This window comes from Eulemur rufifrons, chromosome 4 (assembly GCF_041146395.1).
Source record: "Eulemur rufifrons isolate Redbay chromosome 4, OSU_ERuf_1, whole genome shotgun sequence".
Classification (NCBI taxonomy): domain Eukaryota; kingdom Metazoa; phylum Chordata; class Mammalia; order Primates; family Lemuridae; genus Eulemur; species Eulemur rufifrons.
This window is the reverse complement of record NC_090986.1, coordinates 62967158-62984085: the sequence shown is the minus strand read 5'-3', so window position 1 is coordinate 62984085 and position 16928 is coordinate 62967158. Positions and strand designations below refer to the sequence as shown.

Genomic DNA, 16928 nt, shown 5'->3' with positions numbered 1-16928 from the left:
AATTCAGTTCCCATGGAAGCCCTCACCAGGGCCCTTAATTTCTTGTGTTAAAACAACAAACGAGGTGACCCAAGCACAATCTCTAATAGGTAGCATGGGTCAACAATTATTCATTTGTACTAGTGCTTTTCGCATGACGGGCTGAGATGAAAATTTGTCCTCTTCCTGGCAAGAGCTATAAATTAGTTTTATGCCACTGTTAAACCCAGCGGCAAAAAAGGGAAGGGATTGGGAGAGGGGGAGGGTCGGTGAATAAGGTCTGACTGCTTCCAACAAAGCGAGCTGCTTCTTGGGCTGCGTAGACAAGGCAGGTGGGGACAAGAGAGGTCAGTGAGATTAGGCGGAAAAGAAATTGATGCAGGGACTCCGAGGAAAGACAGCAAATTCTTCAAGGATCTGAACGAAATCTTATTTTTCTTTTTATCCCTGATTTCTGGCAGGTTTGTTGAATCAATGAACAAATAAATGATTGGATGGATGCAGCGATTGTGTCTTTCTTAGCCAAGTCCGAATAAAACCAATTATACCCCATCCATATGAGTTCTCCGTTAGTACCTCTAAGGCCAATGGAGCCACTAAAAAGGACAGTGCTCATCTACATTTTTTGACACGTATTATTTCACAAACTATCAAGTGGAAAAAACAGCTTATGAGACTATAGGTGCAATATTTAGGCATTTATGTTGTAAAAGGCATTGAAAAAAGTACACACCAAAATGTTAACAGTGGGAGGATGGTTAGCATTCTGAGACTTTTCTACTCTTTTCTTTAAACTATGCAGAATTTTCTAAAATTTTAGTGACAAGACTACATTATCTCCTAATCAGAAAAAAATTAAATTTAAAACAATCCACCATGAACTCACAGTTATCTGTGCTAGGAAAAGAACGGGGAGGTAGATCATCTAGAAGATGGGAAGAATCACCCATGCTTGACTTTGGAATATGTTACATACATTTCCCCCCCAGAAGATTTATCTTCCTAATTATGCTTTGCTCTTTACTTAATATTAGGATGAGTTCTAAGTCCCTGAGCTCCCCTGCCAACTAAATGAGCTGAGCTGGATGGCAGGGGAAAGTCGGCTGGGAATGGAAGGAAATATGAGCTGCAGGTAACCCACATGGGGTAACCGAGTGTTGGCTGCTTGCAGGGAGACTGGCAGGAAACCTGGGGATCTGCACCCACACTCTGCAGCCAGAGTCCCCAGAATCCAAACCCAGTTCCACTGCCGATAACTCCCAGGCCCTGGGAAAGACCCTCCTCCATTCTGTGCACTAGTGTCCCTGGGTGCAAACTGTTGGGGATAATGGTGCCCCCTCCTAGAGGCCACAGGAGGATTAAGTGAGGTGATTCGTGTGATGTGCTTAGAATGACACTCAGCAGGTGTCAGCCAGGCCCATTCTGTGTTTCAAGCATGCCCTTCTATGATTTGCAGATTAATTCCACCATTTAAGTCCTTTCTCCCAAATGGATCTCACCATTTAAAACACACTTTAACACATTTCTCATATTATCCAGGAGGGAGGCAGGTATCATCATTTTCATCTGACAGTCAAGGAAACTAAGGTCTGGAGAAGTGAAAGGCGCTGCCCTTGGTTGTGTAAGGAGTGGAAGAACTGGGCTCACACCTCAGTTCTCCACGCGCCTTCCTCACCATGTGCCCGGGCCCCCCGCCCATCAGCCCCCATTGGGTTCAGGTCTCTATGCCTCAGCTCCCTTTCTTAGCCAGCACAGGGAAATTTAAGTTGCCTCCTGAGGCCTCTCAATAAACACTCGTGCAGATTAGCCAGGGAATTATTGTTATGTGCTTGGCTGAGATCTAGTGCTGCGTTCTAGTAGTAGGGAGAAATGGAAGAGGCTCTGGTTCATTCTGACCACTTGTTACAAGGCTGGTACATCAGCAGAGCTGGGGTTGAGGACTTGTCATTTCTGTGTTTTATGGAGAAAGGCTTTCGTGCCTTTACCAATTTGGCTTACAGCAAAAATGTTCTCCAATATTACAATCATGGAAGAATGGCAGCAGCGGGATGTGGAGAAGGGTGAAGTCATTCCAGTCTCTCCTTCCTTTAGACATAATTTATGCATAAGTCAATTGCTTCTAAGACCACTTAGAAGGATTCTAGCTCCTTCCTTGCCTGCCGTCCAAGGCAACTGTTCAAGATTTTACACCTCTTAACTTCCCTTCCTCTGGCACTGGGTTCAACATTAAGAAAGAAGAAAGAAAAAAAAAAAATACCGGGACAATTTTCACTCAGACCATTTAAAAGATAAACTTTTGCACATTAAAATTTTGGAGAATTTATTTGCACAAACAGTAGTTCCTCAATCAGGTAGCTCCAAACCAAAGTTGTTTGGAGGTGGCCAAAAGGAAAACTTTCATAAGGTAAATGCAGCAAAGACATAATTTGATTGGTTCAGATTTGAGCAGTTGTCTTATTAGGACTATTCCAGTGGGAAGCTCAAGACAATTAACTAAGTGCCAGTTGGCAGCCTGCAATTGCCTGAGCTTAAGATTCATTTTGCTTATGTGGGAATTCAGAGCATTAGAGCCACCTCAGTCTGGGCCTTCCATTTAATTATTTTAACAGACTTCTGCAAGAAACTGGGCAGGATACCATCTTGAACATCCTCCTACAAATCCCTTCCTGGCCCCTGGAAGCCTTTCCTCCCCCTGCTAGAAAAGTAAGCTCTCTGAGGATAGGGCCCACATTTGTTCACTGGTTTATCCCCAGCATCTCCCATAACACATAGTAAATGCTGAGTTTATGTTTGTTGAATGAATAGTTGATTGATTGATTGAATTAATTAATTCATTATGTAATAGCAGAACAGTATGGAAATCAATGTGTCCTGCCAAAAAGCGTGATATTAATTTGTGTATGTATTACTATTTCAGCCAAAGAGGAGGAAGCTGCTTCTAAATTATGAGCATGAAAACCCAATTAAGCTAAATAGTAGGAAATTATGGGTAGCCATAAAAAATGTAGAATTTATTAGTTAAAGCTAAGCTTTCTGTCTTCTAAAAAATGAGTTTAAATACTGTGAAAAGAGAGAAGATAACCTAACTTCTCATTCTCTGCTTAAGAATTCGACTTACTCATCTTCCCCTGTTCCCCCAGTGAAGTCCATGCTACCAAGCTGTGCGTGGGGACTCGGTGTGACTCACAATCTGGTTGTTAGCGCCTTGGAATAGGGCAGTCCTATTACCACCATTGTGAAGGTAGCAATGGAACCTGCAGGGACTTGGAGGTCATTACAGAACCAGAGAGTTCATGAAGAACCTTCTGTGTGATTCCTAAAGCAATGTTAGGGGTTTGGGGAGGAGAAACGGGTGCCCAGCAGGATGTAAGTGGCCAAGGGAGAGCAGGACCGGCCACACTCTTCACAGTGTAGCCTGTGACCCTGCAGCTTTCACGTCCCTGGAGGCTGGTTAGAGATGCAGCATCTCAGCCCCAGCCCGGAGCTGCTGAATCAGAGTCTGCGTTTTAACCGGATGCCCAGGTGATCCGTGTGCACACTGCACAGTGTTTGAGGATTGCTGGTCTACTGCGGCCCCAGCACAGTAGCGAAAGAAGAGTTTTGCTGCTTGTGAAACTATAATGGATGCTATGAGCGATGTATACAAGTGCAGGACATAAAATCAAGTGCTCTGGATCAGTTGAAGTTTCCCACGTGCCTTCCCTTCTACAAGATCCCCTAGAGCATGGGGAATAGCAGAGAGATGGGAAGTAAGCCCAGCCTAGAGGTGACCCACGCCGCAGGCATTGTGCAGGCGGGAACAATAGCAGCCTGGAAGAAGGCTGAGCTAGAGACTGAGGACTTAATCTCCTTCCCCCTGGGCCAGTTGTAGAGTATGGAGCCAATTCTTACAGAAAGTGAGCACCCTCCAATCGAGGAAATGTGACCCAAATAGGACCAATGTTGAAATGTAGCCATGGTGAATTCTGCAAAGAAACACATATATGGAGACAATTTGAATTGCCTTGAAGTAGATTAGGGTAATTATCTTAGTGGACACTAATAAACTTGCTCCTTAGAGACACGGGGTGATTGTAATAACCCAGAAATGAATATTAGATGAATGAATTATTAGAGACTGGCCAGACTGCTAACTTCTCAAGCCCGGGAGGCAGAAATCCTCCCTCTGCCTTCCCAGGCCTGCCCCCCAAGCCTGAGATTTTTATTAAATATGTACCCAGCTACTGGCAAAGATTTAGAGTCAATAAAACACCTGCCCCGACCTCGCTTATGGGGATTTACTTGGAGCTGTCAGCAGCTTTCCACGGCTGTCCCTCAGCGTGGGGCGAGGAGAGCCACGGTGCAGAAGGGAGGAGCCATCTATGCAGTGTGACATTCACCCAAAGCCAGGGTGAGCCTCCTCTGACCCTGCAGTTGTGCTGTGGCACTAGTTTCAGTCCTCAGCCCCTAAGTCTAGTCTCAGAGAGAAGCCTTCTGCCTCTAGGACCGAAGGGCAAGGACTGTGTCACTCCAGGCACCGCCACGAACACCTTCAGCACCTTATTCTCTGGGTTTCCAGCCCTGATCTCCCTGGGAATGTCAGCAGTGACCCTGCCTTTCTAAGCCCTGGGACTCTTACTTTCCTGGGCCTGTCCCTGGAGTGGCTCTCTTCCCCATCCTCCAGTGCCCCGAGCTAGTCGCCTCTCAGACCACCAGATGCAAGCAGATCAACAGACAGACCAAATAAGCTATGAAAAATGAAAGAAAAGACCTCCCAGGAATTCTTCCTTAAGCCCCTTGTGAAATAGGCTCATTTAACAGTGACCTGGAGGTGATGGACACCCACAGCCACCCTTTCTCTCTCTCTCTCTCTCTTTCCCTCTCTCTCTTTTTTTTTTTTTTTGTTTGATGTGTAGTATGCAGGGAAGAGCACAAATCTTAAGTGTATACTTGAATGGATTTTTACAAATATATACATCCATACAGTCACCACCCAGTTAGAGTTAAAATATTTCCAGCCCCTTAGGGGCTCCCTCATGACCCACCCAGTCAAAATGCTCCCACACAAAGATAACCACTGTTCAAGCCTCTGTCACTATAGATAAATTTTGCATGTTTTTGAACGTCATACAGATGGAATTCTTATATACATACTCTTCTTTTATTCAACATGTTTTTGAGATTTATCTACGTTATTGCACATAGCCGTTGTTCATTCTTTTGTTATAGTTGTATGGTATTCCATTGTGTGACTATATCATAATTTATCCATTTGAAGGACACTTAGGTGGTTTTTAAGTTTTGGCTATTATCAATTAATGCTGCTATCGACATTCATGTGCATGTGTTTTGATCACATAATGTTCATGTCTATCAGGTGTTGATTATAACTGTGAAGGTCTCATATTTTAACCTAGGTGCAGCCTGCCACCGTGTCATGGATGCTGGTGGAGGACATGAGATTCCTGGGTCAGAGATAAAAGGGCACAAAGTGTCGGCGTGCCAGGCCGCTGGCCCTGACAGGTTAGAAACTTGAGGCATGAAGTTTTAAGCAGCATTCACTTTGTCTGACCCATGGATTTAGCAGGTCTGTGACTGAAGGCGTATCACAGATTTTGTGCCACGAGGAATGTGGGTGACTGAGACACCGTTCACATAAACACCAGTCCCTAACTGCCTGTGGCAACAAGGGTCTCTTGGTTTCTTAGTCTGAGAACTCAGAGCAACAGGATGGCATGAGGCCTTGGGCCATCAGATTGTCTCAGATCACCCAGGACACACCTCTGTCCACGCATCACCTGCTAACACATCTGCTTCTGCAGTTTGCATTTGCCTATGTAACCGTTTCTCACAACCCGCCTTCTCTCTAAGGTTACACCACTGACTCCAGCCACAGCAGCACCCGCTGATACTGAGCTACACTATTGCCCACAGGTGGAGGTTGTCTAGACTGGCTGGAAAATCTCTGGACACAGTGTGCCCAGAAGGCTCGGCACACCTCCCTCCAGCCACCCCCTCGGTCCTAAAGTCATCCTACAGAGATGCTCATAGTTAACGGAGCATCTGGTAATTAAATTTTAACCTTTAAACTGCTCGCACGGGCCCTGGGTTTCACTTGCCAATTGAGGATATAAAAATCTGACTATACAAAAAGTTGCCTTTAAGAACAAGTGTTGCATGTACAAGATTCATAAGACTCATTAGCATGCTGACAACCCTGCAGATGGAAGGCAGGGCCAGAGAGCGAATGGAGATGGAGCAGCCTTGCTCTGATGCGTGGTTTACTGCAGGCCTACCTCTGATACGGGCAAGGCTCAAGGCAGAAGTACAAAAGGAGGCCCATATACTGTGTATGTAAACACTCAAAGGAAAAATCAAGGTATGAGACACTTAACATATGTTCTGTCCTCTTACTTTAATAATTATACCTTCAGAATGAGCTGTGTGGCCACAGCTCTCAGCCAGCAACCTGTCTCACTTGCTTCCTAACCTGGTTTCATCCACTACTTGGATGGGTCTCTTGCAATGACAAGTGGACCCCCCAGCCCACACATCCAAGCTCCACTCATACACCCCCAGAACAGTCACTCATTGGCCATACCTCATGTCTAATGGTCTGCCTTCTGGAAGATGGATCCCAGCGATAACATGGGCTGCAGGAAGCTGACTCAGAGCCACTGGGTGGAGTGTGGTCTAGACGGGCAGACTCTGGGGTTAGGGTTAGGGTTAGGGTTATAGGTACGACCCATCAGCTCCTCATTTCATCGGAAGGGAACGGCTGGGCTGAAGTTACCTCCTGGTGATTGTTAACAGAAAAGGGATAAGAAGGGAGAACGTGTTCGTCCGCCTTTTGTCAGGTGGGGGGCCCTGCTGAGGGCAAGAGGGGAGAGTGGGTCTAGAGCAATCCAGGAGGCAGACAGATCTCCTGGGCTGACCCAGCAGACTTTCTGAAATTGTGAGAAGCAATTTGCTGTTGAAAAAGGGAATGCCTGAGGCTTCGAGTAATCTCTGTAAAGAGTCAAATCAAAGAAAGCACCTCTCTGGCATGAGAAATTTCTTCCTCTAAGCTTTCACTGTATGTCTCCTGTTGGCAGCTGGACACATGTCAGGGTCAAATGCAGCTTCTGCGTCCCTTCACTGTTGGGTTCTGGGTGAGGAGCTGCCAGGACACCTTCCTGGTGAGCTCACGGCTGTGGACTCACTTGGACACACACACATACACACACACACACACACACACACACACACGTTTCCAAGGCAACTGAGAAGAAAGGGTAGAGGACAGAGCCTCTGACTAAAGACAAACAGCGTTTTCATGGATACGGCCCAGAACAGGGTTCTGTTTATGAATCATTCATTCATTCATTCAAGCAACATGGACTTACTGAGCATCTACTATGTGCCAGACACTGCAAAGTGCTGGATTTGCTCATCACTGGACTAGACACTGGGCAAGCTTGTTATAACCCCTGCTCTCAGTGACTTCCAGCCTAGGGGAGGAGAGAAATGATTTTTATCGCAAGTCAAAGTAATTAGTGAGTTACACAGGCAGATCTTACCTGCAACGTGGCTACTTCACAAGTCAGGGAGGGAGGAGGCGTCCCCGACTTACAGCAACAAATTGTCTCAAACAGACAGCACCATGTGGGATGATGGCTGCCACGCCTGAATGATATAAGGGACAGAACCAGTGTGATCCTTGTATAGGAAGCTGTCACTGACACATTGATTTGTACTACCGATACGCGTCAGGCATCTATTGCATGTTGGGCACTGTGCTAGCAGTGAGGACACATGAACAATGAGTCCCTGTCCGGAAGGCACTCAACAAAGAGGAGAATATTTATGTCTCAGTCAGCTAACACTGGTCAGCCAACGGCTAGGATCTAGGAACTAAAGTGCCCTCGGATCTCAGAGATGTAGTTTGTCTTTTCACAGTGTCATCGCGTATTTCTTCCCAGCCCCTCACAGAGGAAGCAACTGCACTTGTAAGAGGACAGGTTTGGTCAGGAGGCTTTTGAGACCAGAGGACCAGTGTCTGTGTGGACATCTGTATGGACCCCTTTCGTTATGTTCCACCCATAGGTCTTAGTTTCCAACAGTTTTGTCCAATAAAATTGTGATTTTTCTCTTTCCTAAGTAATAACCTATCACCCTCTTTTCTAGTTAATCAATACCATGGACAATTCAAGACTCAGGGCTCCTGTGTGCACTAACCAATGACTCCACTCTCAATATACATAATTTTGATCACCAGGAGAGAAACTTTGTATGCAGCTATATTTCAGAGGCAAGATTCCAATATTCTAAAGAGATGGCATCAGACCATCGGATGTCCTGACTCAGGGGCTGGACACAAGGATATTTAGGGCACAAGCTTTTAGGAGCCATTCATAAAGTGAGACATCTTTCTGCACTATTTGAACCAATCTTCACAGCTTGAAAACCACTAATTTCATCAATGAGAGCCCATTTCCAGCATCTATTATGCTAATTAACGAAGTACTAATTTCACCAATGGAAACCTTTGTGCAAGTGTTCATTAGCAGCATCTGGTGTGATCCAGCAATACGGATACTAATGAAGCAATTGCAGTCGTTATCGGTGGGGTGTGGCCTTTTCTAATAACATATTAGATGATCACCTTGAAGTATAAATTCATAACTCAGAAATTGACAGGCCCTATAGTATAGTTTAAAAATATATATATGTTTCCATCACATTGTCTATACTAAAGGATTTTAAAGGAAAATGCGACATGTTCACGCTGTCCTCATGAAAACCTCGTCCATCTACGTAGCAAGGATAACCACGAACTAAATCTGGTGTGGGAGGAAAGGGACATTTGATATATTTTCTAATTAAGATGTTCCTGTCCCAGGTGGTAAAACCCTCATCGTTGTTTTCTATCTCAGTTTAACTTATTTCTCTACTGCTTGGAGGGTTTGGTGCACACGCACAGTCCCGCTAGGTTTTAAGGAAGAGACAGGGAGAACCAAGGCACCCCCAGAAAAATGGAACAGATGACAGTCAGCGTTCAGCCTTGACTGCCCTTCCCCAACACAGAGAGAGTCTTAAACACTATGCAATGTGGGACCCAGGGCACTCACAGTTATTCTGCCAACTTGGTCCAGGCCTCGACTTTATCTCAATACTCTTATACCTGCCCTGAAATGTTTCCCCGCCCTCCACCCCCAACCTACCCTTTCTCGCTTTGTGTGAAATGCATTGGTGGTATCACTGCCTTCCCCTCTTCACTCGGGACTAAAAACTTCAGTCAATTCATACTCACGCATAAGAGCATGAGCAAACGCAGTGCAAGTGCCTGTCATTTAAAATTGGGTGCAAACTCCTCTTTCAGCTGAAATGCGTGGCAGCGTTCCTGGGAGCAAGTGGAAGGGAAAGGCGATCCTGTCAGTGACCACAGGCAGCAGATGCCGGGGAATGGGCCGTGTGATGTTCTTGGGGCAGCTTTCCCCTTCCGAAGCCAGGATTTGGAGGGATAGCCATTTCCAGCCGTGGGAGGGTGGCTGATCAAATTAAAGAATGCGGTTTTTAAATTGAATTACCCCCTCAGTGGAAGTGGCCTCACTAATGCTTGGGGAAAGAATTATGCCCAGCCTATAAAGCCTAACATAGCTAAACCCAATTTTGCGCATTATTCTAAAGGTTAATTCTAGATCTCTCTTCCAAATGGGGAGTTAAACACAGCCAATGGAAGGAAGGTATCCACTGACTGAAGGGTTTATCAGTCTGTAAGAGTTCATTAGTTTTAATTAGCGTAATCACTAATGTTGCATTAACAGTTTAGTGAAGGAAAGTAATTACTCACACATCCTCTGTATTAGATGGGAAGATTGGAATTCATTTTCCAAAACGATTAGCATTTTGCCAATTAAAAGAATCCCTTCTCTTGTGACCCCGCTCATCCAAGGATCATTTAAACGAAATATATTTTGCATCAGAAGATGGAGCAGGAAGAAAGGAAGAATTAAGGCTGCATTTATTCTGAGCGCCTTCCCCGGGAACAGCAAGTGCACAGGTCTCGATGAGTGTATAAGGTCCCGCTCTATTTGCATAGTTATTCACTTCAGTCTCTTTGGATTACACCCTTGGCTGCTTTGTAATGCGGCAGCAATTAAAACACAAAAAGGCCAGTGGAAGATGAAGCCAACAGGAAGCCACGGGAGAGTCTAGGTGAAAAGACCATTGCTTGGGTCCCCTGGTTGGATGAGGGTGGGGACTTGCTGCTGCCCCCGTCCTGAGTGCCAGCTCAGGCAGGCTCTGCGGGTGGGCTTGGGGGTCTGGTGCTGCCCACGGGAGCTCCCTAAAGCCTGCTGCTGCGTCTCCTGGGTCTTCCTGCTGATTTCCACTGTGCACGGGGTCGGGGCGGAGTGGGGGGGGACCATCTCGGAGCCTCAGCTTGGCTTACGAGGCCTTGGCAATGTGGCCCTGCATCTCTGTCAATCAGCCACTTGGAACTTCTTGTCAGTTCTTAAACATCTCATTCTCTTTTATATCTGGCACCTTTGAACCTGCTGTTCTCCCTGCTGGCAAGCCTTTTGCCTGTTTTGCTAGAGAATTCACCCTTCACGCTTCACCCAGTGTAAGTGTCGCTCACACCGGCTAGAATAGCCGCCTCCCCCACATTGTCTTCTCAGAGCCCCTAGTGTGTACTGCATTTTGTGCACTGTATTATAATATACGTGATCGTAGTGAGCTAGCGAGGTAGGAGCAAGGAGCTCATTCTGTTCAGTATTCTCAGCTCCCTGCACATGATATGTGGTGTATACACTTGGTTCGAGTGGCTTAATGAACTTGGGCATGAGTCTCTCTCCCTCTGCCTGTAGCCCTATCAAAGCTCAGCTTAAGAGGGTCAGCCGGTTCAGATCAGCAACATCCCATGCGGGGGATGGAAATGTCTGCATGCAGGTGGGCAGTCCCTCTTCACCTGTCTGCCTGATCCGGTACCGCTGCCAAAGGAAACCAACCCTTGCTGAGTGCATCTCCCCGGCTCCCTTTGCTGAGTATGTTTCTGGCTGGGTACAGCCAATGGAAGGCGCGGGCAGAGATTGGAGGGAGGGAGGAGGGCAGCTCCAGGCATTTCTCCCCTGCTCCCTCCCTGCTCTGCTTCCTGTCTCTGACATTAGCTGTACAGATCTGGATAGAGAAGTTGGAAAATGGACCTGGGGAAGGGCATGTGGAGAAGAACCAGCGCAGAGGCCATTTCTGAGACGGGAATTTTAGGATGTTCTGTCCTCATGAGTCAGTGTTGGGGCAGGAGGCCCCAGACCAAGGGAGAGGCTAGGTTCTCCAGGCTTTTATGGTGTGCTCAGCCCAGGTTGCTGCTTGTGTGTGAAAGTCAGGTGACCAGGATGGAAACAGGCAGGCATAGACTGAGGCGGAAGGTTGCCAAAAGCCTTCACCCAAAACTGCATCCAAATGGAAATATTATCTTGATATAACACTTGGTAAAGTTTTTCACACCAATTTCCAGGCATTACTTCATCTGATCCTTTCGCATCCCCTTGATACAAATATTTTGCCAATGAGAACACTGCCTTGATCAAGGCTGCTGGACAAATAAACAGGGAAACACACCAGAGTCTTTTGACATTCAACCTGCGGGCTTCCCAGGCTGGGATCTGTGTCACCTTTAGCTGATCCAGGCTCCATCCCCAGCTGTGCCTCCTTTGAGCTGTGTGCCCCTGGGCAAGTGTCTCATTCTCTCTGTGTCTCAGTTTCTTCATCTATAAGACAAGCATCATATGTTCCTCTCGTGGTTGCTGTAAAGACTCCATGAGAAAGGGAACTTCTCACAGACTGGAAGCGGGACAGTACAGGGAGTTTTCCGTGAGAGCCAAAGACCAGGTCCTCCTGGCATAGCAGAGGAGGCTGATGCCTGCTTGGTCTTCAGACAGCTGGAAGGATCATGGGAGAGGCTCTTGAGCCTGGCTGGTGGAGGCTGTGAGCCCTGGGCTTCCTGCACCATCCAGAGGATAGAAGAACCATGCCCCTGATCAAATGACTAAATGGTACATGCCACCAACAGGCAGGTGGGGACAAAGCCAGATTAATTTTATTTTTAAAAAATAAGCAAATTGATCTTTTCTGTGAAAAATTAAATGAAATAATTATCCAAAAAAAAAAAAAAACAACTTACTTTCTGTAGTGCCTAACATTTAGTAGATGCTACATCTTAGCTAGCTCCTTGCCCATATTTAACACCAAAGGGCAAGTCAGACTCGTCACTAGCAGGATTCTGGAACACAGCCTGTTCCTTCATAGCTGAAGGCACACTCTCCCCCTTGGGCAGTGTCAGGATGGATGACAGCAGGCTGGCCCGTGGCTGCCTCCCCAGGGCAGGGCAGGAGCTGTTGGAAGGACCCTGTGGCTCACACTCCTGGGGAGAATGCAGAAACCGGCAGGTGGAGCACACAGCTCGAAAGCAGAGCTGGTCTGGCCCCACCTGCCTCCAGGTCACCTCCACCACAAGGGTGACCATCTCAGTTCACTGTGTGTGTCGGCGGCGGGAGGGGGGGGGTGGGGACGGGGGGAGGCGGTGATGTGCATGTATATGTCATGATTGTGCATGTGTGTCTGCATGCATGTGCATGCACGTATATGGTGTGTATGATTGTATGTGTACGTGTGTGCATGTTCACGCATGTGTATGTGTCTTGCATGCCCTAAAGTAAGGGAAAAGAGCTGGGCCTTCGCTGTTAGCCACAGTGAACAAGGGGAAACAGAAACTCTGGCAGCAACGGCAATGAGTGACCTTCACCCCCATCCTCTGTAGTTTGGGAATGACCTGAAGCACGGTGAGGAGGCCAGTGCTCAAAGGAGCCAGAGAGCGTTTGGAGGGCTAAGGCAGCAGGGACATTCTCTACGTGGGGACAGCCCAGGAGATGGCTGAGAGGTGAGGGCCTCATGTATGGAGCACACTGCAGAGCTGCCACCTCCACTGCACAGCCTGGATCACGCAGGCTAATTAAAGAAAAGAACTCAGAGAACGGAGGAGGGAGCTGAGGGTGGGCATAACCTGGGGGAGGGGGGTGCTCATGTGTTCAGAGTCAGGAGGCATGAAAATGAATCCCAGTCTTTCACTTACCAGCTTTGCAACCTCGGCATGTTATTACTGAAGCCCATTTCTTCAACTGAAAAATGTGAATCACAGTGCTCATGTCACAAGGAGGACCTTTGTCACAACTGTAATTCATTATAGGCATGTTATTGTCTGTACCACCCACACCCAAGAGACATGGTGTCTATTTTGCTCGCAGCTGTATCCCTAAAGCCTACAGGGCATGGCCATAGCAGGTGCTCAATAAATGTCTGTAAATACCTAATCAGAAGGGGCCATCACAGGTCCCAGTGTTTTTGAGGGCATTGGTGGGCACACTGCCAGAAGGACACACGTCAGGGGATTCTCAAGGTGGGGCTGCCTGGTGGTGAGCCCCTGGGTAGCTGCTGCGGAGCAGAGAGACAGGAACAGGGTAGATGTGTGCCTGGCGGGGTGAAGTCTTGGGAGTCACAGGTGGGCTCTCTCCCTAGGACTGTCCAACTGCACATGATCGGCTCTGCGTCCCGCCAGTTGCCTTACGACCCAGGAGAAAGGTGCCCAGGACAGCATGATCCCTGTCAGCACTGGCAGGACAAACGGGCATAACCAACATACTGATCTAAAAATAACAACAATGAAAAAGTAGGAAAAAAATCCATTGACCTCCATTGCCTGCACAAAAATATCAACAGTACCAAAAAAGCAAAAAACAACAACAAAAAAGATTTCTTTGTTCCTTATGATTGATGGCCATTATAATGCACGCTATTTAAGGGGGGAAATTGCCTATTTGCTTGTGTATCTTATTAAGGAATCAGAAAGGCATAAATACTGTATTTTCTTGAACTGAGTTTTCCCATCGCAACGGCCACCCCACCCCAGGGGGCCCACCCTGTTCCTTGTTGTTTTGAAGAAATGTATCTTTCTCAGCCTGCACCGGGGAGTCTGCTTTTAACACTTGGAACGCCAGGGGAGTCCTGGCCAGAGAAAGAGAAGGGCCTCATTCCCACTGACCTTCTTCTCTTTCCTTGCAGTATGTGTCCAGCCGCCGCGCCATCGCCCAGAGCACTCCAGAGCAAGGCAGTTTCCACCCTCACCATCTCACCCACCACCGCTGCCACCAGCGCCACCACCACCACCTCCGCCCCCACGCGCGTCCCCACCACCTTCACCACCAGGAGGCAGGGCTGCACGCCGCCCAGGTGACGCCCTGCGTGTGCACGTGCCCCTTGTTCTCCTGCCAGTGGGAAGGCCGCCTGGAGGTGGTGGTGCCCCACCTGCGGCAGATCCACAGGGTCGACATCCTTCAGGGAGCTGAGATAGTCTTCCTGGCCACGGACATGCACCTCCCCGCGCCGGCTGATTGGATCATCATGCACTCCTGCCTCGGCCACCACTTCCTGCTGGTGCTGCGGAAACAGGAGAGGCACGAAGGGCACCCCCAGTTCTTTGCCACCATGATGTTGATCGGGACCCCGACCCAGGCCGACTGCTTCACCTATCGCCTGGAGCTCAACAGAAACCATCGGCGTCTCAAATGGGAGGCCACCCCGCGGTCTGTGCTGGAGTGCGTGGACTCGGTGATCACCGACGGGGACTGCCTCGTCCTCAACACCTCGCTGGCCCAGCTCTTCTCCGACAACGGCAGCCTGGCCATCGGAATCGCCATCACCGCGTCGGAGGTCCGCTCCTCGGAAGCCGAGATGTGAGGCCGGGAGCCACCGGACGCTGGCGCACGGCCGCCCCGCCGAGGAGCTCTGCCTGTGCCCGGGACCTCCGAGGGCCGGGACTCCAGACTCCTTTTTATTCTTCTCCTTCCTTCTTTCCTTTCTTTCTTTTTTTGGTCTCAGGTACTTTGTGGTATTTAGTATTTGTCTGCCATGGGCACTATATTATGTAAACATTCTGTGATTCCAGCTCTTGGTGTGACGTTTGTCCTGTTTTGTTGGTATCGTTTTTAGAACGTTTGTGAGATTCAATCAGCATAGTTCTTTCCCGCCACCCCCAAGTCCTTTCTCCACTGCTTCCCGAATGAGCAAAAGCCACCAAGACCGTGAAGCAGACTGTTGGGGTTGAAAAGAGACCCAGTGGGTGAATCATTTCTTCCCTCTCCTTTCAGTCCATTTCCGAGGGAGCTAAATGCGAAGTGTGTGCAGGCAGCAGCCTGAGGACAGGGGTCACAGTTCAGACCAACCAGACACAACACTGACACCTTCCTGGGAATCTCAGGATCAAAGCTAGGCCACCTGGGCATGAGGAGACGGTGTCTCCCCGCAGGGCAGGGACCTGGGATGGAGGAGCCACCATGGGCTGGGTCCCCAGGTTGGTTGTTCCTGGGGCTCGGGAGGGTGGACAGATGTCAGACCCTCTTTGGGGCTTTCCTTGCCTTGTTTCCAGGCTGGGCCATCTTTTCCTGCCCTGGAATCAAAGTCCTCAGATTTTTGGTGCTTTCTTGAAAACCCCTTTGCCCTCTGTTGAGCACATAGTAGGCAAGGCTGGGTGAAATAGGGTGGGAGGAAGAAAAGCAACAGAAAAAAGACAACATAAAATTAATCTCCCACCTCCGAGAGAGCGCTTTCCCTCTTCAAAGAGTCTTATTAGCAAGTAATAAACTCCATTAACCTCTTACTAAGGTGGAGGCCTTTTGCGTCGTGCAAAGGCCCCACTGTGTTCTCGATGATGCTTCGTAGAGCAGAATGGGGGCTCAGCATCAAACACCGAGAGCTCAGAGGGCCGCAGGACCTCTGGCCTGGAGGGCTGGCCCCTCGTCCCAAACCGGGGAGGTTCCCTTTCCTTCCCTCACTTTCCAGAATGCTCCGAGGGCGGCATCCAGCACACATTATAAGCGTCACCAAGCACGCATCCAGCCCCCTGTTGCAGTGTGAATGAAAAAGCAACGGAAATCCATATCGCCTCTACGTAGGCTGCTTTCTCTGGTTTGCTTGTCAGAACAATTCGTCAATATCCCTTATAAAAGTCTCTCGTGTATTTGGAGAAAGCAAGCGTGTTTAGTCAACTCTGTCTTTTCTGTTCTAAGCTGGGTGCCTGCAAGGCTTCCCAGCAGGATCTCTTCTCCCTCCCTTCTGGTGTGTTTGTCCCTCCCTCTGGCCGCTGTCCAGACGCTGCAGAAGTGTGGCACCCGACCGACCCCACAACCCACGCGCACGCGCACTAGCACTGATTGGGCCTTTAGCCAACAGACACTGCTCTCTGCGCCCCATTCACTCACCTCAGCCCCTCGCTGGGTCCTGGCAGGCCTCCAAGGGAGCGCTTAAGTGCAGGCAGATTGCCCTGGCTGGACATCAGCAATCCTTTCTCCACCAAAAATAATTGATCCTGAAACACAACACCCTTCCCCCAGCAACCAGGTAATTCTCCAGCCATTTTGCTGCCAACCCATACCCCAAGCACCAGAAGGGAGGTGCCGGCTGATAGAAGATTTAATAACACAGCCCCTCTGATCATACAGTCATGGCTGGGACCTTGAGCCAAGAGAGGGGCAATAGACATTGTGTCACAGAGTGATCAAACGTCAGGCTCTGTAGTCTCAAGGAAATGGTTGTATTCTGCTCACTCTTAACAGCTATCCAACATCCTACCAGGGCACCAGCTACACCCTCAAATCACATGGGTGGCCCAGGAACCAGGAACAACCTGACACTGGTTGGTTAGCTCTGGGAGAGACAGGCTTTCTTGCTCCCCAGACCCTTCCTCTGAACCTGAGCCCCCCTGGGCGGTAAGTATGATATTAATACCTTCAGAAGCCACAGTTTCTTCCCTGGTTTCTGATACTCTACCATTTTGAAAGCATTTGTGTAGCATCACAAATGCCCCAGATAAGCAAAACCTCAACAAGAATATAATTAATATTCACAGGGCCTTAGGGCTTCTGCAAACTTCACCTTTG

The 16928-nt window shown here is 48.4% G+C and overlaps 1 protein-coding gene across 1 annotated transcript in view; it reads left to right on the top strand.

Annotated features, from left to right (window-relative positions):
- Positions 1-14730, top strand: part of SIAH3 (siah E3 ubiquitin protein ligase family member 3) — a 60306-nt gene extending 45576 nt beyond the window's left edge. Inside the window, exon 2 of the mRNA XM_069467237.1 lies at positions 14056-14730. Within this exon, the coding sequence (XP_069323338.1) occupies positions 14056-14730 (675 nt within the window). The remainder of the gene's footprint in view (positions 1-14055) is intronic.
- The last annotated feature ends 2198 nt before the right edge of the window (positions 14731-16928 follow it).